The sequence below is a fragment of the Ruditapes philippinarum genome, unplaced genomic scaffold, assembly GCF_026571515.1.
Source record: "Ruditapes philippinarum isolate M1 unplaced genomic scaffold, ASM2657151v2 ctg608_1_1_1_1, whole genome shotgun sequence".
NCBI classification, from domain to species: domain Eukaryota; kingdom Metazoa; phylum Mollusca; class Bivalvia; order Venerida; family Veneridae; genus Ruditapes; species Ruditapes philippinarum.
Window position 1 is genome coordinate 198,348 of NW_026859254.1, and position 25,299 is coordinate 223,646.

General features: G+C 34.0%; 1 protein-coding gene across 1 annotated transcript in view; it reads right to left on the reverse strand.

The window, feature by feature from the left end:
* Window positions 1–2,640: 2,640 nt before the first annotated feature.
* The window catches only part of LOC132755841 (multidrug resistance-associated protein 1-like), a 39,106-nt gene continuing 16,447 nt past the window's right edge, over window positions 2,641–25,299 (reverse strand). The window contains 20 exon segments of the mRNA XM_060746771.1: window positions 2,641–2,828; window positions 4,518–4,712; window positions 5,213–5,379; window positions 5,627–5,785; window positions 7,766–7,912; window positions 8,077–8,178; window positions 10,025–10,065; window positions 10,068–10,147; window positions 10,773–10,865; window positions 15,559–15,665; window positions 16,269–16,434; window positions 18,374–18,518; window positions 19,704–19,935; window positions 20,362–20,500; window positions 20,856–20,967; window positions 21,839–22,025; window positions 22,682–22,849; window positions 23,189–23,365; window positions 24,150–24,276; window positions 24,801–24,870. Coding sequence (XP_060602754.1) covers window positions 2,711–2,828; window positions 4,518–4,712; window positions 5,213–5,379; window positions 5,627–5,785; window positions 7,766–7,912; window positions 8,077–8,178; window positions 10,025–10,065; window positions 10,068–10,147; window positions 10,773–10,865; window positions 15,559–15,665; window positions 16,269–16,434; window positions 18,374–18,518; window positions 19,704–19,935; window positions 20,362–20,500; window positions 20,856–20,967; window positions 21,839–22,025; window positions 22,682–22,849; window positions 23,189–23,365; window positions 24,150–24,276; window positions 24,801–24,870 — 2,732 coding nt within the window. The 3' untranslated portion in view covers window positions 2,641–2,710.

Sequence of the window (25,299 nt, forward strand, 5' to 3'; positions counted from 1 at the left end):
TGTTCAAAATTTTCATGAAAATTAGCATGAATCTGGGGGCATGCTGCTTTGATATGCTTTTTCTTCTTTTAAAAACAAAACGCAAATCTGTGTTTTCATACTGTTTTACTGATGGTTTTGGAGCCGGTTAGATGCATGCCAGATAATATTCATCTAAGAAGCCTTTTATGAAAAATAATTTGTAATTAACGAATCAAAACGTAAGCAAAGCTGTATTTTTCTTCCATACAAATGAAATACGAAATCAAAGATAAAAAAAATGGAAGGTCGGTATTCAATGCACGCATCATCAACACAACCCAGCAACACAGGGTCACCGGCAAAGAGCCCAGCAGGACACGGTGCAAAAAACAGGGGAGATGGCTCAAGGACAATTTGTTCACTTTGGGTTTACTTATGTCTAAAATTTAAAAGATGGTTGGCTTCTGCCAAACGTTCTCGAATCTGTAACAAACAAAATAAAAGAATGAAAGGCTTTTGGGGAAATAAAAATACTGGCATTTTTTAAGGCTTGATTGGCCTTTAAGTGATTCGAATATGGGTCTATATTGATGACTGTATATTATATATTTTAACATAAAACAGCTGAGAAAAAAATAAAAAACAAAAACAATTCAAACATTATTTTAAACATATTTTATTGATACATGATGTAAAAAGAAACATTAAAAAAAACATTCAAATATGCAGTAAAATATGAAAATGTAGATAAAAAAGCGAAAAAAAAACTATGTAAGAAACGCAGGCACAAACAAGTGTGCCACAAGTTGACATATAGACAGCCAGGATACACAGAACGGAACCCAGATGGGCACCGGTAAATTACATGCACAATCTCAAATACGCTTAACAATCTCAAATACATATTTAAAAATCTCATAATTATACATATTCAACAATCTCAAATACGTTTAACAATATCAAATACGTTTAACAATCTCAAATACGTTTACTAATCTCAAATACATTTTTAACAATCTCGAATACATATTAAAGGGACTCAACTGAGATTTAAAAACCTAAAAACATTTGAATTTCTTACATAAATGAGCAGGGGCACTTTTACCAGAAATATATGCAAAGATAGATAAGAAATATACTTTGAAATAAGTTGAAAATCGTATGTTTATGCTTTTCTCAGCCCGATTTGAGTGAAAAGCGTTTAAACGCTTTTCATTTTGGGTCATTTTTCTACAATTTGAATATTTATTCTGGAAAAACGAAGTGCGCGAATGATCTGAAATTTTGCACAAAGATTAGAGGTCTAAACCTACATCAAATGGTACATTTATCTGGAAAAAATATTTCTAGTCCTATCATGACAAAAAACCTCAGTGGAACCCCTTTAAACAATCTCAAATACATGTTAATCAATCTCAAATGCACAAGTTTAACAATCTCAAATACATTTTAATGATCTCAAATACACTTTAACGATCTCATATACATGTTTTACAATCTCAAATACATTTTTAGCAATCTCAAATACATTTTCAACAATCTCAAATACATGTACAAGTTTTAAATAACTACATATGAATACAGTGCAATATCCGCACAATAACCATCTACAAAGCAATGACTTTTAAAATGATGGTATCAAATCTTCAAAGAAATACACCACGAGATATTGAACCCCTATATAAAGCAAAATCTCCTACTCCTAGCAATGTAAAGCATATCGTCACAAACTGGGTCGTTATACACAGGTTGTACTGTATTTGACACAAATCTCTTCCTATATAATACGCTCGTATATTCCCCGATCAGGTATTTATAAGCAGTATTTCTTTTTAAATTTTTGTAATTATATATTTAATACAAGTATATTTTGATTTTTGATGGTCTATGAGAGTTTCATGAATGGTTCGAAATGTATGGTTAAAAATGTAACTCTTTAACAATGCTAGTACAGATAAACCCCGATACAATGAACATATTAGTTTTGTACCTCGGCTGTTTTAATGAATGAGGCTTGTTTTCAGTCAGTTGGTGCTTTTTTCTGGTTAACCAAGTCATTTAACTATGTACAGGAATGATAACAGTGATGTTTATATTACACAAAGTCCATGATATATATTAAGAAACATATAGGCACACATTAAGATCACACTATAAGTTGTTTTTTTACCAAAGCTGCGTAGGTCCTTAAGATAGTTAAAACTTTTTGAAAATAAAAAACAAACTTTTGTAAAAAAAATAAATAAAACAAAGTAATCAAATCTGACATTTAAGCCATCTAACACAAATATTATGCTATGAATATGTCAACATACATATATTCATGACGCAACCACACCAGTTCAAAATAGTGTGAGACTTGAAAAATCCGGGAAATATATACCATCTTTAACTAACATGGTCATATTTTCAAGTGCAAGTGTACTTTAAGCTTTGAGGATTAGCGTCAATGTGCTGTTGAAACATTAAACGCGAACTAACTGTCTAGGTAAGTCAAACCTGAGAACAAAGGCTATCCAAATGAGAGACCAAACACGGCCTTTATTGACAAGTGGTCTTTATTTGGAAGTTATCGTGTTCTATTTAATCAAAGAAGGTTTGTCGAAGTTCGGTCTTAATTTACATTGAGATCTGTTTTTCCGTAGTGGTCTTTACACAGGTTGACTGTATGTTCAAATTATTAATATTTTGATTTGTAACTCTTCCAAATCACTGTAGAGCAACTGATTTTTTATCCACTCGTATTCTATCATGTTTTCACGAGCTGTGCGTCTTTTGCCATCGAGTGAAATATACCTTCTTTGTCGTTTAGGAGTTCTCTAGGTGATGCGAATTCTTTAATCAGTCCTTTGTCAAGGACCATAACTCTGTTGAGAAAATAATATTTTTGGTAAGTAAATTATGTATTTTAGGGTTTAAACATACAAACAAAAAGCACAATCATATTGTCTTTCATTTCATTTCATGATTTCTATGGGTGCGCGTTTTGACTTTGGGATAAGAACTACCTGACAACATACATGTATCATTATTGTTTTAATTTCTTTGTATAAACAAGAGCTATGTCAACATGGCCATCCCCCGCCGAAAGTGTTTGCTCACTTGAAGAATGTATATGTAGTAGAGCAGAAAAATTCAATTTTAAGAGGTCTTTTGGTAATGAAAACTGATGGCTGAAGTGATTACAGATTTGAAACCTATGTGAATACTGATGGCTGAAAATAACAAAGGACAATAACTGAAAAATAATGCAGGGTATGCATTCCTCCTCAATAAAATCTATCCACCTATGAAGTTTCAAGTTGATACCTCAAATACTTTTTGAGATAAGCTCAGGACAAAATAGTATGAAAAATAACAAAGGGCAATAACTCAAAAATTGTATAGGGAATAGTTATCATTTTTGTGCACAGCATTCCTCCTCAATAAGATCTAACCACCTATGACATTTCATGTTGACATCTCAAACACTTTTGAGTTATGCTCCACTCAGGTGAAAAATAAAGTATGAAAAATAACGAAGGGCAAGAACCAAAAAAAATTAAGAAAGGTAGAGTTATCATTTTTATGCACTGCACTCCTTTTCAATGAGATCCATCCACCTATGAAGTTTTAAGTTGATACCTCAAATACTTTTTGAGATAAGCTCAGGACAAAATAGTATGAAAAATAAGTAAGGGCAATAACTCCAAAATTGTATAGGGAATAGTTATCATTCTTGTGCACAGCATTCCTCCTCAATAAGATCTATCCACCTATGACATTTCATGTTGACATCTCAAACTCTTTTGAGTTATGCTCCACTCAGGTGAAAAATTAAGTATGAAAAATAACAAAGGGCAATAACTAAAAATTATGAAAGGTAGAGTTATCATTCTTGTGCACTGCACACCTCCTGAGTGAGATCTATGCACCTGAAGTTTCATGTTGATATCTCAAAGGCTTTTTGGGTTATGCTCTGGACAAAAATTAATTTTGAAAAATAACAAAGGGCAATAGCTCAAAAATTATGCAGGGTAGAGTTATCATTCTTGTGCACTGCACCCTTTTTCAATGAGGTCTATCCACCTATAAAGTTTCAAGTTGATACCTCAAATACTTTTTGAGACATGCTCCGGACAAAAATGTCGGACGGAAGGACGGACGGACGGAGACTATTTCTATATCCCCCGCCGCCTTTTCGGCGGCGATAATAAAATTTTGATAAATTGTTGAATTTAAATGCATGCGACTTTCAAAACAAGAAAAAATGCCGATGATTCAGACAAACAATTCACGAGCAAGTTCTTGTGACGTTTAATACCACAAAAAGGTCAATAACCTTATGTTGAAAACTTGCTCAATTATTGAAACACAAAATCAACAATGTTAACTTAATTCATGTATAAAGTCAACGCAGGCAATAAAATTTCGGTAGGTCATGACCATTGCTAATGTACAAAGACGTAAGTTTTAGGGAAATAAAATCTTAAGCGGTGTTATAGTAAAAACATCAATTTGTAAAAGTTCTAGCGGTGTTAAGGTAAAACATCCTAAAAGTCTAAAAAAGTGCTTACCTGTCGTAATCCATGATCGTGTTAAGTCTATGAGCGATCGTGAAAATCGTGCAATCAGTGAACTGTGACTTTATCGTCTGCTGGATCAAATTGTCGGTCTCAAAATCCACGGCAGCTGTCGCCTCGTCCAGTACTAGTATGTTAGTCTTGTTAAGTAACGTCCGGGCTAGACACACCAACTGTCTCTGACCCACACTGTAATATAAGGATTATTCTTGTGAAAAACACCACAACCACCATTAACAACTACAACAACAACAACAACAAAGCAAGAACAACAAGAAAAGCAAAGCAAGGACAAAAACAATACAATTAAATACTTCTAGAAACTTATAATTTAATTGACGTAGGCATGGAGCTTTCTTCTGTAATAAAGTTCTCTGACGCAGGTAGTACAGACCAACCGCTATAAAACAGCCTCTTTGAGAATATCAAAGATATTGTTACCGAGAGATTGCTTCTTAAGAGAGGTTACTAACCAGTACCGGTTAGTTCGAGAACGCGAACTTATTTGAGTGATTAAAAAAAAACCAAAACAACTCGATTGCTTCACATTCTAGATTACTAAATAAATAATATTTACACTAAAAAGAGTTGCAAGTTACACATGTTTGACAGTCCAATAATGTTATGTTAACCGAAAGAAAAAAAATACCAAAAAAACAACAACAAAAAAGCAATTAGAAGACTCGTACCTAAAATTCTGACCGGCTTCCCCACAGTCATACAACAAACCCTCTGGCTGTTTCATTGCAAATGATTTTAGATGTGCACATTCCAGGGCCCGCCAAATCTCGTCATCAGAGAACGCGTTCAGGGGGTCAACGTTAAATTTCAGCGTTCCAGAAAACAAAACGGGATCCTGAAATGGAATAATCCATTGAATAAGGTATGCATATCTTATCATCATCATCATTAGCATTTTCATCATCATCATCATCTCAAAATCATCACCATAATTAATCTTAAAATCATCATCATCAACGTAAGCATCATAGATTTGTATACCAATTGTTAATAAATCTTTAAAATATTATTGTTATTCAGTTCTTTCAACGATTCCGTGTTTATCTGAAATTATGGTAAAATAAGAGAGGTCATATAATTACTTGAGGAAGAATTGTGATGTTCCTGCGAAGGGTGTGAAGCCCAAGGTCCGCAATCTCCGTGCCATCGATCAGGATTGAGCCAGAGCTTGCCTCGATAATACGAAATAAACTCAGTGCTAGGGAAGATTTACCAGCGCCTGTTCTACCAACAACACCAATCTGAATAATAAAAAAAACTCAGACTTATCAAGTTATTAACACGTACAAACGAGTTGTACAGGAAAGACCGGAAGGAACATAGGTAAATCTTAACAACTTCTTGCTACTTAGGGCTCGAACCCATTATCCATGGGTTGAGAGGCAGACACATTAACCATTAGACCATCGCTTCTCTTAAGTTAAGTAAAAGGGGTCATTACTCCAAAATATTGCTTTCAGAAGTTTTCCCTTGTCTAACAACTGGACCTTTCCATCAGTGATATTTTTGCAATTTTCAAAACAATCTGTGACTTGGAGGGGACAATATAACATGATAAATAAGAAAAGAGGAAATCAATTTTCAAAAACTGAGAATAGAATATACTCACACATTTCATAAAAAAAATATTCAATTTAATATGCACGGTATACACAGCAGACGCTATCCGTAGGGACATCCTTCTGTTTTTCAGTCAATTAAATTTATCAACTAGCTGATATAAGTCAGCTGCTGTTGAATCATGATTCTTGTGAAGAGTTTGTATGGGGTATTTTAGGGGAAGATGTAACATTTTCAAGGAAAAATATACTATTTTGTGCTAATGGAAAGAGCCTTTATTCATCTGCAAACTATAGGGAAAAATCACTTGTCATGATAAGCAAGTATTCCAAGTTTTTTGTTACATGTAATACCATTTAAAATATTTGAAAAATGGTCTGCACTAAAGTATATGCACTACAACGACGACGACGACGATACAGCGATCACAACAGCTCAATTTTTTCGTCGGAACAGGCGAGCTAAAAATGTCCCCTTTAATTAAGTTTGTGTCAAGACGTATTGTTTACAGTGACATGGTAACCCAATAAAATCTGGCTAGCCCGAAAAAGAGTTCATATAAAATGTTATATATAGTAAGCCCTCCGATAAAATCGTAACAACTTTTTCCGGATCTTTTTATCTTGCCGACATAATGGACATTAAAACTTCTACTGAACATCTGTGTCATATCTATATATTAATAGTATCGCAACAGTCCATACAGACGACATAGTTTTGATATTTCATTAACGTGTTTAAAGTTTAGGAGTAGTTGTACCGTGCTTTTTAAATACTGTAAAAAGAAAGATTTTAAAGCGGCCTTCAGGTTTTTTTTTGTTGTTGTCGGAAAACAGTTCTGTGTTGTTTCAAACTAAGTATTTCAGGAATTTTATCTTGGAAAAGTACATCATATCACTGTTGAGTCTTCTTTAAAACAATGTCTTGAGAGCTATTTGTAAAGTGTCAGTGACGTTCGTTTCTAAAAAAGGTTCTTTTGATTTGACAACTATATGAAACGATTGATCTAAAAATAACATATAAAACCTTAAGGAAAACTAATGGCTGCTTTAATGACATACAATGTTTTTACGTAATACTTTTCTTTTTTTTTGGTTATTTTTCTTTATGGATATATGTAGTTTTTAAAAAATATTTTCGGACTGTAATGTTCATAAACATACCTAAATTACTAACTGGTGCAATAAGATTCCGTAATAATATTTTTCAGCTCATTCCCTGACCCTGTTTTCTTTCCAGTATATTCTATATTTATTTTTATTGTGTAAAATGACCCAAAATGAAAAGCGTTGCAACGCTTAAACAAAAATTGGCTAATTCGCATAAGTATATATATTCAATTTAATTTTGATTTATTTCTTTTTTATCGTTTACATATTTTTCCAAGTGTTACACTTGAGCTATGAAAAATTTCAAATTTCATGTTTATAGTCTTTTTATCCTCAATTGAACTTTAAAGTAGCTACATACTAATTTAAAGTAGCCATAATTCATTCATTCGTTCGTTCGTTCATTCATTCATTCATTCATTCATTCATTCGTCCGTCGTTATTCAAAACGTTAATTAATTATTTGAAAAACATAATTACACAAGCACCCACTTCCCCTTCCCTTAATACCTTCATCCATAACTTTATTACGTTCTTCAATGTAAAACTAACCTTTTCTCCGTGTCGTATATTAAATGTAATCCCTCGCAGCACGAGTTCCAGACCCGCTCTATACCGCGTGCAGTACTTCTTGTAACTTATACTTCCTGTGGCCGGCCAGTCTTTTCTCGGCGGAACTTTGTCTTCCTTCCACTCGGCCTGAAGTCAAGCAATAATATTTACCGAGTGATTGATGATAAAGTTTAGAATTACAAAAAAATGAATACAATACGGTATTTCAATTTCAGTTGTAGGGTTATTTTCTTTCTCAGAACATGCCATGAGTATCTAGATGGCAAAGGTATGCGGATCAATCAAATTACCTCTGAAGGAAGATCGGAGAACTCGTGCACTCTCTCAGCCGAGACTATGTTCATTTCCATCTCTGTAACACTCCATACAACGGTGTTTAACGAAAACGTTATCTGTAATTTTTATAATATACGCCATGATTACCACAAAAATGAATATCCGGTATAAAGAATGATTGCTTTTGCTTAATTGCGAGATGAAATTAGCATCAATATAGATAAATGAGCCGCGCCATGACAAAGTCAACATAGTGCGTTCGCGACCAGCATGGATCCAGACCAGCATCCGCGCAGTCTGATCAGGATCAATGATGTCCCCTTACAAACACTATTACAAGTAGAGAAACTGATAGCGAACGCAAACGCGCTATGATGGTTTTGTCATGGCGCGGCTCAAATCTGATTATATTTAGTAAGTTATAGTTTTTTGGTGATTTCAACGCCACATGAATATTACGCGAGGACTGTGTATGGGCTGTGTAAGAGCTGTGTAAGAATATATGGACAGTGTGAGGCGTGCGTGAGGACTCTTTCACTGCCCCTGCACAACCATCACAAATTAAAATTAGTTCAGCTTTGGAAGCTTTGAGAAGACACCAAAAATAAACAGCCCTTTAGCAATGAACATACAAGCGTTTCTGGATCATAATGGTCCTTTAAGATAAAATTCAAGAATATCAATTTATATGCCGACTTTGTATTTATTGACTTGATTTTTCACATCTCGAAAAAATGACTTCAAAAAAGCAGCCGCTTATATCTTGTATCACTTTTATGTGCCGACTTGTTGAGAACATATTTTTACTTTTTCACATTTTCAGTGACTTCAACAAGAAGCATCTAGTATCGCTTTTATTGTAAAGCCGCGTACATTTGGCCGGCTTGCATATAACAAAAATAGACTTAAAGACCTAATTTAATCCTTATATTCACCTTACCATGAACAGTTTCATTTTATTAACATATATACAGGTAAAAGTACGGTCAGCACAACATATGTTATGTATCTACAGGGTGATTACCATATGCATTTTATATACTGATACAGTACACGAGGGTCATCCCGTACCTATAAATCAACTATTAATGCCATTACTAAGACAATGTGATATGATGACATTCTATATAACAAAAGTTCAGGTCTTCTTATGTTTTACAAGTAGCGAAGAAAGGATGAAGTAATTGTCATTTAGAAATCTGTATACATGTATATAATTATCAATTTTTATTTTATTCCACCCCCTTTCGCACTATCCATTTCCACCCTCATCCACCCCTCACCCTGTTCGCCCTATCCAGTCCCTGTTTGCCCTATCCACCCCCTGCCCGCCCTAAACACCCTCTTCCACTATTCGCACCTTCCCCTGTCCGCCCAATCCTACCCCACCCCCTGTCCGCTTATCCACCCTCTTCCATGATTACTTAAAAGACAATGCTTACAATGCATATTTTAGTTTAAGAATAGACGATAGTATAATGTGAATCTTTCTGTTCCCCGCAGAGGCAAGAGTAAGAAACTTTACACTCATTGCTTTGTAGTGGTTGGTTTTGGGAATGGATTTGAATGCGCGTCTATATATATACGCTTATAGCTTCTAACTCCATCAATCTAGAATGCATTATTTAAAAACTATAGTCTTAACTGAAGGGTGTTGTTATTTTTACATGGATAGCGTAAATGACTAGCAGACCCTTTAACTAACCCTTACCAAGACGAAATATGAAAAAACAAGATCAAAAAGGAAGGGCATCGTTCAAAAAACGCAGCCCCCAGACGACCCATAATACCTTTGAATCTTGACAAAACAATTCATCATTACATGAACAATTTTCACATATGTTTAGTGTAAATAGCGAACAAGGCAGACCATGATCAGAAAGCACAGGTGTCGTCTGTCCATGACTGGTATATTTCAGTTATAGCCCGCAGGCTAGAGTTAAAGAGGAAAAGGTATTTTACCTGGACAGCGTAAGTAACCGACAGACCGAGCTGGCCTCCGTTAGGGTATCTGAGGTTATTGCGATCATAATGGCCGCCAGGAGGATGATGTTGCCCAGGAACTCGATACGCACAGCAATCCATCTGTATTTGTAAAACACAACTATAAGCATTTCCAAAAATGTTAGAAATAGCTTATTTAGTTGGATATTCGAAAAATATTGATTCGTTAAATAGACTCCTTCATGAAAAAAGATATACAGTTATGTTTACACTGTTAAGGAAAATAGTCCGTATATTGTTTATCCCATAGGAACCTACATACGGGTTTCTAACTTCGAACATGAAGAAAATATTTCAATTCTATATATCGGTAACCCGGGAAAAATATAATCGATGGCGTGCCCCGTAGGCACCCACATTTTACGTCTTTTGCCGTCCATTTTGTTATCATGTGATATTAAATTCTCCATTTTGATTGGCTTAGGGCAGACCAAAGATATACCAAAAATAATAAGGATTCTTACCTAATGACTATGTTTTGAGATAATCATTACTTTTTTAAAAGGGGATATCATTGTAGTTCAAGGAAAAAAAATAAATCACAAACAAGCAAATAAAAATCATAAACTCGGTTTGAATCTCTTCATGAAAGATTTAAAAGTTCAACAAAGTCCCATGTCATCAAGCTGCTGATTTATTAATATTCAGGCATCAGCACAATAAAGTACTGGAATCAATGACCCCCACATATAAAAAGTATGCATACCTTGCTCCAGTATTTGCAGCAAAATAGTAGGTAGAATTTTCGTCGTTACGACGGAAAAACTCCTGAGTAAATCGGTTACTGCATTTGAAAGCCCTGAAAAAAATCGTAAATATCGTAAATAAAATGAGCCGCGTCACTACAAAACCAACATAGTGCGTTTGCGACCAGCATGGATCCAGACCAGCCTGCGCATCCGCGCAGTCTGATCAGGATCAACGCTGTTCGCTTACCAACTCTATTACAAGTAGAGAAACTGATAGCGAACAGCATGGATCCTGATCGGACTGCGCGGATGCGCAGGCTGGTCTGGATCCATGCTGGTCGCACTCGAACTATGTTGGTTTTGTCGTAACGCGGCTCAAATATAGACTTTATTGAATGACTGTAGATTCAACACTGCATTTATTGATTCACCATGTTCATATGGTACAGAATATAACATTCTATTTATTACATATCCAAAATGAGAATTGTTTACATTAAAAAGATTTTTTTTTTCCATTGAGCGCTTATAGTGTACTGTTGCAATTGCCCAAAAGTTTAGCTTAAAGTGTTGAAAAGCTGAATGTCTCCAGATGAGCCAATATATTTCAAGAAAATCAATTTTGTAAGAGATACACTAAGGTTTAAGAAAATTAAAAAAAAATAACCATTCAAGAAATAATTTACATGTTATACGCAATTAATAACAGACTGCATCATTTATAACTACATTTCTACCACGTGGCTATTATCACAAATCTGACCTGTTATTGGTTATTTTTGTGATTTGTAAGTGCCATTTTCAATATGTATATTACTTTCTTTGTTTGCATAAAATATTTTACTTTCTAATAACGTTCACAATTTTTGCTGCTTTAAAAAAAATATTTTGCACAATAAATAATAGTAAAAAAAACCGGATTTACATCTAAAATTTTGCACATATGTTAGTCCCGGATATGTTAAAAAAAACACAATTGATTAATTTTGATTTTAAGAAATTAAAGAAAAATATTACAAATGCAAACAATGGAAGTCAATTTAACAATTAAACAGTTACTTAATATTGTTATTATCTGGAGTCTGCTTTCAAATTATTATTTTATTCAAACTCAAAAGTTTTGAACCCACCACTTAAGACTGATCAAAACGACAGATCAGCAACTGGTTAAGATATGTCAAAAATTAGATGATTATCTACAAAGCATTTTTTAAGATTAGTAGATAAATATGAAGTTACAGAAAGAAAATCTAGTAAATATTTTGTTTGATTATTGTTTTTTTTGTTTGTTTGTTTTTTGTTGTTTTTTTGTTGTTGCTTGAAGATAATTTCAAAATTTGGTATGTCTAATTCTGCATCATCGATCATCATCATTCAGAAAGTAATTTTCAATTTATGATATTATAAAAGAGTTATTATCTTTGCATTATTTCACGTGAGAGAGCTATCCTCTCAGCTTATTTTACTGAGGCGCCCGTCTGCGTCTGAAATAATGCACAGAGGACGTCTATGGTCTTCCTCTGCCAGTAAATATTTTCTAATGGGTCGTATTTGCACAAGTTAAACATGCATTAAATGAAGAAAATGTGTACAGGAACGTAATAAAGATCTTTGAAACAGTTGTACAAAGCGAAAAGCATAAAACAACAAATCTAAGTCTAATAAATCGAATCGCTTAAGAAATAAATATGAAATAAAGTATGCGACAACAATGACATAAACTCGCAAATTTACATTTCATTGACGTTGTCTTTGCGCGTAGGCTTGAAATCTTTACATATGCCTTATTAAAACAATTGCCAAATTGTGCATGTGAGAAAATAACATGACCCAGACAATTTCAATCAACGAGGTATTAACGAGTGCTCGTTCGACACTAAAGATGTTCACCGTGTAAAAAACGCAACTCACGTCATATAAAACAATCTTCGTGTAACAGCTAAAGCGTCACTGGTTGATCGTTAATATCACCACGGAATCAATCTCTTTTTTAGGAGTACGGCAGGGGTGTCCAGTCCACCCACTTCTATTGTTTTACTTATTTGTATATTTACTAAGTTGCATGTTATTAATGATAATTTAATCAAAAATAGGTGATAAAATCATTTGAGACCAAGGCTACAATTGTTGGAGTATACATAATTGATTCTTTTGTCTTTGAAAACAACTAAATGCATCCAATGTATTACATAGGTCTTGCTTACCTATATTTATCAAGAAATTTTACTAAAAAGTGCAAAATTATTGCAATCTTTGTGCAAGCTCATGACATCTTAATAAAGGCGAGATAAAAATAAATAAATAAATAAATAAATAAATAAATAAATAAATAAAAGATCTAATGAAATTAAACAAATGTAAATCTGAAAGGTCCAGTATGCTCCAAAAACTTTTTTTATTTTTGGTGTTTTTTTTATTGCTTCTAAAGGTATCTTATTACTGGACCCATTGTTTCCTCTGTTGCTTTTTTTTGGCAATGAGTACAGTTATAAACGTATAGTGATTTAGCATTTTGTATGGAAGTCAAAATACTAATTTCTTTAAATTTTACGAATTTTTACTACAAATAAATTAACAGTTAAATTTAGTGCTACTGTCTTCAGAACACTAGCATGCTCTAAAATTACTATTTGAATGTAATTAAAATTATGTTTAATCTATCTTAAGAAGGAACGATTCTGCTTATTAGTTTTCTTACAATAACTCAGCACATAGTTTTTCTAATTTGCAGAAATTTTGCACCTTAAATCTTTATAGAATTGCTTAAAAATCTTCATAAAGTTTGAACACATTTTGATGAATTTTATCTTCAGGGCAAGTAATTAATTTAGATCATTCAATACTTGCAACTTTTAATTAATTACACGCCTTTCATTCATTGTGCTTAAAAACTATACCTTTAGTGCTGAAGATATACTTCTTTATCAGTAAGCATGTATATAATACACTTATAAAAAGAATATGGAGAAATACTGTTGAAATAAAATGCATAATTTTATTTTCAGTATTTTAACTGTCAAAATTTTTTTTCATTGCAGTGAAACGTATTTTTCATATTTTCACTGTAGAATTTTTGTTTCGCTGCAGTGAAGCATATTTTCCGTATTTTCACTTGTGTCCTGTCAGAGTACTTTCTTCTTACCTCATTCATTACACAAAATTGAAGGGGAGTCTTGCGAATCGTAAAATTATAAAATAACCAAAAAAAGTTGTTGTTTTTTTTTATAAGTATGCGATTGATTTTCATCATGTGGTTCGAAAACATCATATTAATTATTCATACCACTCGATGAAGATAAATCCCGTCCATAGAGGAAAAACTTGATTTTTTTAAAAAATATTTATGAAAATAAAAGCAAAAATGTGAATAACAGCCTTAGATTTCAGCACTCGAGAGCGCAACTGTAAGCTAATAGCTTCCTACATAATAGAAATAAACTGAATAATGAATTGACTAATTCATACTTTCTGTAACAATTTATGTCCTGACTATTTCATAATGACCAGAGACATTGCGAAACATTTCATCAAATATCATTTATCATTCACCAAAAAGTATTATTGCTTCACACGCCAGAAATATTGTTCAACGTAACGATTCTGTCTAAGTCGTCAGCGTTTTCTTTTTATCACTTTTTTATGTTTAACGATCTACTTAATATACAATTTCTGCACGCGCGCTCGCGTGTGCAATCTTGCAGGGCTTATGAAGATGCTCCCGAATTCTGTGTGCAATAGACAAACATGTAATAAAGGGCAGTTTATCAATATATGACATAGCAGGCAATTAAAAAATGATCAGCTTATCAAGGTTTGAACGTTAATGCCTCGTTATTAACGATTGTTTAAGTATTCATAATGTATTAAACACCGGTTATGATTCCAAATTGACCGGATCGCCATGCGAACAATTACAATATAAATTATTAATGAAGTTATACAGCGGTTGTGATTTCAAATTGACCGGAGCGCTATGCGAACAATTCCAATAAAAAATATTGCACTTTCTAGAGAACCTTTGACTCCTGACTACTGGCTAAATGGTGCGTTAAACATGACGGTTCATCTAAGTTGACAGTAAAAAACGCTGAATAATCAAAATAGCAGACTGTCGCACAATTACCGTGATATAAAAAAATCTATCTTGGGTTTATACTGTCTAACAGCCGTAATAAGGGACTATAAGGAGATGAGGTTAAGGTCACTGTCTTCGAAAAACTTGTTCCCTTAAAGCGTTCAAATCTCTCCTTGCTCTTTGGACAAATATGTAAAGAAGCTATCTAGCTAGCTATTGGAACGCCGGTAGTTCTATTCCAGTACCCGATAGTGCCTTAAATAATGCATAAAGGGTATCTGAGGTTTTAATCCATTAGTTTTAAAGTCACCACATGACCTTAATACTGCCTGTGGGACTTAAAACCCATCATACAATGTATTATTTCAGGCATAGCGGGACCATTAGTAGAATCTACTCCCTTTCGTAAACTTTAAAGGGACTCCACTGAGATTTTTTGACATGATGTGACTGGGAATAATTTTACGAGATCAATGTTTGACTTCATGTAGGTCAAGACCTATAACTTGAATGCAAAATTTTAGATCGTTCGCTCACTCCGTAAATTGAGAGTAATTTTTCTATTTATGAAAAATGACCTAAAACTGAAAAGCGTTGCCAAGCAAAAAAGTGAACATGATGCATACAGTAGCAATCCTGCTAGGATTTCAAAGAAAGTGAACATATTGACGCTCCTAGGAGAACATATTGATGCTCCTAGGATGCCAAAGAAGGTGAACATAATCTACCTGATAACAGCCGCTCCAGTCAGGGTTTCGCTGAAGTAGTTGTAGATGGGTGATCTCGTGACAGCCTCTATCCGGCGCATCTTGCGCGTCGTCGGCAGATAAAAGTACTAGATAAAGAAGATAAATTAAATGATGATATGGTGTCATGTATAAAGTTAACGTTTTAAAATGTCTAGTGTGTGACTTGTTTATTTATTTATTTAAGGTCAATTGCGCAACATGCCATGCAACTTTTATATATCACCTGCGACCCCCGGAGCCCGCTTGCTGGTAATAGACAGTACTGGTGTGAAATACCGAGACGGAGACCGCTTCCTGGCAATAAACTGTACTGGTGTGCAAGAGAGAAACATGGTGACGATCCGAATAGGGTTCGAGCCCACAGTTCTTGAGTTTAAGTGTCAGACACTTAAACTACTAGGCATGAGATCCAAATATGTTCACGCAATTTTTTTTAGATTACTTTATACATCAAAGACTTTTAAGAGAGTACGCCGCATGAATTCTTGCAGAACAAAAGAAAAACAAAACAAAAAAAACACAATAGAAATTTACAAGTAAACATAAGTCCCTTATAGATTAAAAAAAATAAATTTAACTTTGGAACCTTTTTTTTTTTTTAGAAAATATCAATATGGCGGCTTGCACATGCTCAATAAGCAAATAATCACGTGATCAATCACGTGCACTAAAACGGTAAAATTACTTACAATAATGGCAACCAAGATGACAACAGTTGGTACAATAACGAGGATGAAGATTGGTGTGCTTATCACCATGACAACAATGGCCGACACCGTCGTCAAGAGCATGTTGATCCACACACGGTAAGATTCCGGTAATTTATTGTCTAACGTGTCGATGTCGCTCGAGAATCTGGAACAAATGAGAGAGTTTAACTATTATTAGATAAATAATTATATGAATGTAGGCAAAGCCTAAGGACGGGAAAGTCAGATAAAAATATTCGTTCATTCTTATTTACATTTTTCGTTTTTAAGGTGTCATTCGGTATTTCAAGCACCGTTTTTAATCGGAACAACTCGACAATTACTAGTGCTCTGAAGCCGAAAATTTGCGTTTGTCCCGTTATCAGAATACACGGCTGATTTTAGTTACATAAAATTTGACTTGCCCGTATTATCTCCTATTTTGTTTAAGTTTAAACATTCTTCATTTAGCTTTTTGTGATATAAGTTTGGAACTCTGTAAATCTACTTTCAAGTTTTTTTTCCCATGAATATTACCACAGCTGACGTCATGTGACGAAACATGGTCACTACCCAAGAAAGGCTTAAACCAACGAGCCCCGTGTTGCAAAAATTATATAGTTTTCATAAAGACAAAATGTAAACTAAATCAATTCTTAAACTCTGCATGGTTATAGTGTTTGATCAAAAACTCAAGGTTTATAATATTGTTTTTTGACCTTTATAATGATGAAGATGATAATTATCATCATCATCATCACCATTATTATTATTATAAACTATTTATTATTTAAACGTCATATAGTTACTTTCCAGCTTTACTGGTGGATGAAGACCTCAGGTGCCTCCTCTTGCATTGATTCAGGCACTAATGGGCACCTGAGTTCCGGAGACAAGCTGGAAAGCTTCCTCACATGAAAGAATCCAAATTTCCTGTCGGGATTCGAACCCACAGCAGTTAGAGGCAAGCGGTTTGTATTCAACGAACTTAACCACTCGACCAGAGCCGCCCCCCCCCCCCCCCGGCATAACGTTTGATTTATACCCTCTTAACCTCCTTCTCTTGCAATAATTTTTTTTATAATTATCAAAGTATAAGTTGTTACAGAAAATTCCTACCAGCACGTTCTGATAAATGTGCCATTTTGCATTGTTTGTTTACTATAACCTAGGGTTGAACTATTTTTAGTATTATCGTTATTGTCCACTTTATTAAAAGCAGCTGTTTTAATGCAAGGTCGTCTGCTGTCCGAAATGACCCAGCTGTTTCTCGTGTGGTAATAAATATATTTTGCCGACGGTTAAAATGTCAGTATGACTTGCATGTAATGTCTAATGACCATCTCCGTAATAGAAAAGTTATTATTTCAGTGGAAAGACTATCCTTAATTATAATTGTTAGTACTTCAAAGTAGTTAAAGTGACATAGTATGCTCATTTTTATCTTTGTCAAGTTGAGCTAAGTATAAAGCACACCAATCGCAACTTTTCGGCCCTATCCGTCAGTCTTCGGATAAGGATATTGTTATTGATAATAGCCGAGGTGTTCCGATTGTAAAGCACACTACAGTTTTGTTGGTCAGATGGTGACAGCTCATTATTTTAATATTTGTAAGGTGAAGATAGATTTAAATGCGCCTGAATTAAACTGTCACCCCGCGTTGGATTCGAACTGGCGACAACAGTCTTTAAAGCAGATAAACAAACTTGAAAATAAATTTCAGGCATAGTGGATTACAATGTTATGTCTATTTACTGAAGCCAATTAATGGGCGCGAATTCAAGTGCCACACGAGCTACGATAATTTAATCATTTACATTTTGAATCTTTTTTTCGCTGAAGCCAATGGTCGAGAGTTCAAATGCGACACGATCGAGCTGCATGAATTTGATGATTTTCATCTGGATATTTCTTTACAGATGTTTTCTTTCTTCTGCCGTTATTTGCACTAACGTAAAACATTACATAAGAGACGAGTGACCCTCTGGTAAAGTAGTCGATAACTTCATAAATAAATTCCCCCGAATGGGCATTCATTGGTTACGATAATCTATCTTTGTATCTAAATAAAAATAAAAACGAATGTCTATATATATGCTGATACCTATTAAGAATTCTTCCTATTGGAACACTATCAAAGAAAGACATCGGTGATCTGAGGACGCTTGTCAACATCTTAGAATGAAGAACTGACGACGCCTGTATCAATCTATTCAACGCTAGGTAATATGACACAAAAACTGCAATCCCTGAAAAAAATAATCATTTTGTTACTAAAAATAGCATTATGCACCGACAAAGAAATAATCATAATGCTACTAAGCACAACGCTAAGTTATATGACAGCAATTGCCAAAACTACAAAAAAATTATCATAATGTTACTAAAAATAGATCAGACTAGATTATATACCAAAGACACTGCAACCCCTGCAAAGAAATAATCATGATGTTACTAAAAATAGCACAATAATAGATTATATGACATAAACCACAGGAACTTGAAATTCTATCAATATTAATAGTAATATCCAAAATATACCCCCTATACAGTATAAGTTTATTTATACTGTATAGGGGGTATATTTTGGATATTATCATTAATATTGATATAATTTCAAGTTCCTGTGCATAAACACTGCCAATAATCATTTTGTTACTAAATATAGCACATCACTAAGTTATATTACAGAATCTTGCCACATATACAAAAAAAATCATAATCTTACTTAAACAGTACACTCTAGTAGATTAAATGTATTCAAAATGAACTATCTTCAAGTTGGAATTCTGCCTAAGTAAACAATGTTGGAAAGCGCACTCCTAAATTTAAACAGAATTTGTTAAAGGCATTAATCTCAAATGTAAAATATTATTGGACAAAGTGAACTACCTTGTAGTATTCAAATACAACATAACTGATTTGACTGCGTAGTTTAATAAATATTGGACAGAGAAAACTGCAATATAGCATAAACAATGCGACAGTTCCAGCTAATTTACGGAACGTCGGTGATTCTACTTACGAGCCCGTTTGTGCCTGAAATAATATACAAAGGGGCACCTGAGGTCTCCCTAAACATTCAAGCTGAAAAGTCACCATATTACATATACATGTACTGGATTGGTGTGACGTACAACCCAACAAAAAAATCAAATGAAAAAAAAGTAAACACAGCAAAAAACTTCATAATAAAATAATATTGGTCAAAGAAAACTACCTTGGGGAACACCTTAAGCATCAAAAAGGATTAGACAGTATAACTTCCTAGCTTAACAAAGAAATTTACCTTGGAGAACTTCAAGTACTGCATAAATACAGTACAACGTCATAGATAAATGGTATTGGACAAAGAAAACTACCTTGGGGAACATGTAAAATATTTGACAGTATAACTCCCTAGCTTAAATGATATATTGGAAAAAGAATATTACCTTGGATTACTCCCAGTACTGCATAAATGATGAGATAATTGATGGATTTATCTGTATATTCGTCAAGGACAGCGTTGCTACGGTTTTTTAAGAACGGATCCTCTGTCCAGAATGTCAACCAGAACATGGAATAGACTGTCAGGGTGTGGTAGGATACCATTAGAAGTACTGAAGTAAGTGCCACCCATTTACCCATTGCCTTGAAATAGTCCATCAAAACTTCCAACTTGACCTGAAAATGTCGAGGAAAACTTCTAATATATGAAAAAACAAGATCAACAAAGAATGGCAGCAGTCAATGAACGCATACCTCTAACAAAGAACCAACACATGACTTGAAATAGTCCGGTAAAACACCGAAGTTAACCTGGAAAAGTCGGGAAAAAAATCTAAATTGACCTAAACATTCGGTCAAACCCCATAACTTGGCTAACTCTAAGAAATCGTTTAAATTCCTTCATCATGTATTTTTCTTTTTGTTTACTTATCAAATGTAAACCATTACAGAATCAAACAAATAAACTGTGTGTGTATCAAGCAAGTAAACTGTTTAAGGGTTCGAATCAAGCAATTAAACCGGTTAAGGGCCCGAGTCAAACAGATAAGTATCACTGATGACTTTAAATTGATGAAGTAAGTAAAATGAGCGAGTCGTTACCGTTCCTTCATGAACCACTTCTTCCGTTGTCAGGCGCGTGGTGTCCTGTGTTGTCATGGCAATCTGTGTAGATATTGCTCTAATACTTGACTGATTAACTGACAAGCTTGACAAATGTCGTTTACGTGTTTTCTTCTTCCTTTAATATACATAAACCAAGTTATCAAGCAAAACGTCCTTATGTGTTCTTTAGTAGGATTAGAAGAAGATATTATGCGACTATGAAATTATGATTTTTTTTCATTATAAAGCAAATCAATGGCGTGAACAATGAAATCATATGATCAAATTATCAAAAATAACTTATGTTTAGGCCGTTTAGGTCAATGCAAATATCGAAGCTTGAAATATAGTACTTTTCCATATCTTTATTATTACCGTAAAACATATAGAATTCTTCAATTAATAAGACAAATTTATAATTATAGTTTGTCTTTCTTTGAATTAGTAACTTTTTATCAAGACTTATGAATATTACTAATGGAGGGACGTACTTCCATTTTTTGCCCTTGACCCTGGACGCCGCATCTTCTGACGAGTTTCCGTCTCCACCTTCTGACGTCACTGTCTCGACTTGTTCCAGCATGTTTTCTCTTATCCATTGAACTGCAATGTAAACGTAAGCATATTCTAGAAAGCTGTTTGAAAAGAACTGTTAAAACCAAACTTATTTAACCGTCAATGAACAGGCCCAATTAAACCGAACCTTCAATATTTTCAATTTTGTCGCTTTCGGCGTTCTTTAGGTATTCCGGTTTTCCCTCTTTAATTTTATTTCAAGACATTTAAAAAGCTTATAATGCCTCAAAACGAATAAACATAAACACGAGTTAGGCCTATATCATGTAACAATAATTGTATTCAAGCATATTAGATACTTGTTACCTGAAGAGAGTTCCGCTAAATGTGAAAATATTGGCCATAAATGTAGCAAAATGTAAACATAGTAATATTTTGCCTTCCATACAAAATACTATATCAATATAACTTCACTAATAACCAAAAAGCAACAACAGTAGAACAAGATGGTTCAGATGACTTGCAAAAGAGTATCTTTTTTTAAACTATTAAAGCCCATCAAAAGTAGAAATAGAAATAAAGGCATTTCTAGGGCATAATGACTCATTCCCATTGGCAAATATGCTTATTTCTTCCTAATCGCGTTGAAATTCTTGATATCAAAAGTGACAAATTTGCTGGCGTTCATTTCAGTATAGTTTCAGACAGATGTTTCCACACATTTCATTGTCAAATTTTAATGTATTGCTTATGCTTTTGAGTGCCATTTGCATTAGTTGAAATGAACAAGTTCGCATAATTCAAATTACTTTACCAAAAGAGCAAGAAGAAGGTTTCAAAAGGTATCAAATATTTTTCCCAATTTGCGACATAAAATTTCCTAAGCTGGCCAAGGTACTTTTCCCCAAAAATGGTTAGGTAAAGGCCTGGTCGAATGATCAATTAAAAATCAGCTCACTCTCTGGGTCGTTTAACTCCTCAGGCGGCTCGTTCTGTAGATACTGAAGCAGAAACTGGGCAAAAGGTCCATTGTGCATCATTAGCTCATCATACGTGCCACATTCTGATATCTTACCGTCATTCATCACAATAATGTTGTCAACAAGCGGTAACCAATGGATAGCGTGCGTTACCAGAATTCTCGTCTGCAATTTTTAAAAGCACGTGGTTAATGTTTTAAAACTACGAAGGGTTGGTGTGTAAACAGAAATGTTCATCGCTTACATAACATATTTTCTCAACATAATTATGCCTAATAATCCATTGATTATAATTAGAGAGTATATTTAATGTATACTTTAGCATTAAAGGGACTCCACTGAGGTTTTTTGACATGACGGGACTGGAAATATTTTTCTGAGATTTGTGTACAAACTGTTGTAAGCCTTGACCGATAACTTGTGTGAAAATCTTCAACTGATTCCCTCACCCTAATTTTTTCTAGAATAATAATTTGTATTGTACAAAATGACCTAAATTTAAAAGCATTGCTACGCTATTCACTCATATCCGGCTTAGAATCGCACAAAAAAGTTCGATTTTCAATTTTATTGTGAGTATATCACTTTTGTTATTTTTGATATTTTTTTCCATTTTAAGTGATTCACTTGATACTTGTAAGATTTACAAATTTTATGTTTTAAGGCATTTTGACCTCAGCGAAGTTCCTTTAAATGACTTATTCCGTGCAAGGTTAAAACAAAAATGAAAATTTTACTCGTATAACTTTTACCCCCGCCCCCCTCTCAAATAATAATAATAATAATGATAATAGAAATTAAAAAATGAGGCCATCACATACTTTATTCTTCAACATGCCACTGTTTCCTATGACGTTTTTAAAAAGGTCCTTCCCCACGTGAGCGTCAACGGCTGACAAAGGGTCGTCAAGGAAGTAGATGTTTGCGTTGCTATACACAGCACGTGCCATGCTGATTCTTTGTTTTTGTCCTCCGCTAATATTCGTACCCTATTTAATAAATAAGAAAATGAAATGCAGCAAGCCACTGCCCACACCCTCTAGCACCGGCTTCAGCAAGCAGAATTTAAATTGAAACGGTGATTTTTTTAAATTTCAAAGCATCCGTAGATGTATTCATGCGCCGGTACTCATGCCTGAACAAAAACAAAAATATTCTCAAAATAGCTTACACCGACCTCAAAATTCCAAGTGTACTCTTGTCAGAGTATTTCATTTAAATAGGAATCACCTATAAAAAATTTAAAAAATAAATTCCAAAACGGGAAACAAGATATACGTTTTTTTGGTACAAAATATTTCCTTATTTGTTGGTCACCGATGAATTACCTTTTCTCCGATTTCAGTAGCATCTCCACCATCTAACATAGCCAGGTCAGATTTTAGTGAACAGTTCTCTATGACCTTCCAGTACTTACTATGATTATAACTTTTACCAAACAGAACATTGTCTCTTAATGTCATATTCTGAATCCAGGCTTCTTGTGGGACGTAAGCAACAGATCCCTGTGGTAAAAATATAAATAATAATTGAGCCGTGTCACGACAAAACCAACATAATGGGTTTTGCGACCAGCATGGATCCAGACCAGCCTGCGCATCCGCCCAGTATGATCAGGATCCATGCTGTTCGCTTACCAACCCTATTACAAGTAGAGAAACTGATAGCGAACAGCATGGATCCTGATCAGACTGCGCGGATGCGCAGGCTGGTCTGGATCCATGCTGGTCGCAAACGCACTATGTTGGTTTTGTCGTGACACGGCTCAAATTTATTATCTAAAATAATTTGAGGTGTTCCATTCTTTCTAATATAAGAGCCCAAGTGTCAAACATAACGACGCCAGCGTTCCGACCAAAAATATATACATGTGTATAATGAACGCTAGAGTAGATGTCATTATCTTTTCATCACATAAATCAGTTAAAGTTAAATGATATTGAACTATATTGTATTGTATTGAACTGAACTGTACTGTGCTGTGCTGTGCTGCGCTACACTGCACTTCACTGTATTGTGCTGTGCTGTGCTGTTTTTGTATTGTACTGTACTGCACTTGAATAAATCACACATTATTCTACAATTTTACAAAAACAACTATCAAATGTACATATGAAAGAATTTGGCAGTTCTTACAACATTATTGCGGTCTTTTTAAAAACAAAAACAAAAAACACGTGCTTATTGCTGAAAGCTTTAAGTACATTTTTTAATGTTACTGTTTATTTAAGCAATGTAATTTATTTTTTCTGCAATAAAAAACAACAACAACAACAAAATACTACTGACCTTGACCTGCACGTGACCGCTCAATCTCCGCATTTCTCCGAGAATTGCCGACAACAAAGATGATTTGCCGGAACCACAGTATCCCACCACAGCAATAAGTTGGCCAGCTCGGATCTTAAGATTGATTCTAGAGGACAGAAAATGATAAAACTATCTATTTAACAGTCGTCATAGAAATGACGAAATAAAAAATTTATTCAAATGTATGTTTACTTTAACATTGTGAGTCAAACAATCGTTTTTCTCTAAAAACAATTCTCTATAAACATTTTTTCTTTTAGGTACTTTGTGACAGTTTTCAAAAAACGACGAAATAAAGAAAGTATTCATATGTATGTTTGATTTAAAGGCCCATTGTGCCTAAAAAAAACTTCTTTTTCTCTCTCAAAAAAAGTTGTTAATGCTATCTTTACGACACATCAGTGCATATTCAGCCCTACTTTCTTCAGTATGTTAAACATCTAACATGCTCTTAATCATTTATCAAAACATTGCTTCACATTAATGATTTGTGAAGAACCAAAATATATAGATTTCTGAGGCATATGTGCTGTGCTGACGATAAAATCTTTAATAAAAAAAATGGAAATTAAAAAAACAAAACAACAACAACAGACGACAATCTTTAAAAGCAGACGACAATCATTTTACCTGGACAGACTCTCTTCCGGGTCGTCGGTATCCCACGTGAACGTTCCATCGCGTACATAAACGCTATAATCTACAAGAGAAGATCACGACACATATTTACATATAAAAACATATTTTTTAGAACACAGTAACTTTAAATCAATTGGTTTCATGGCCAAATTTTAAAACCATAAAAGCTCAAAGCAGAAAAAATCACATGACGATTGTAAAGTAAGTCTCTTTAACTTTCTTGCTCTTTCCAATTATTATTGCATTTTAATGTTTTAGTATTAACTTGAATTTTCATGTTTTTTATCATTTACTTGGATCTTTATATGCCATTATTAACTTTGATTTGGATGCGTTATTATTAATTTGGGTTTTCAACTTAAGTTCCCAAGAGCTCAGAGCTTGGACAAGCTAAGCGAATATGCGGGTCTGACTGATTATAATTAGAGCATACGTCTTTTATTTTCAACACTAGCACTTCGAGGGATCAAGTCTAAACATTTTGAATATT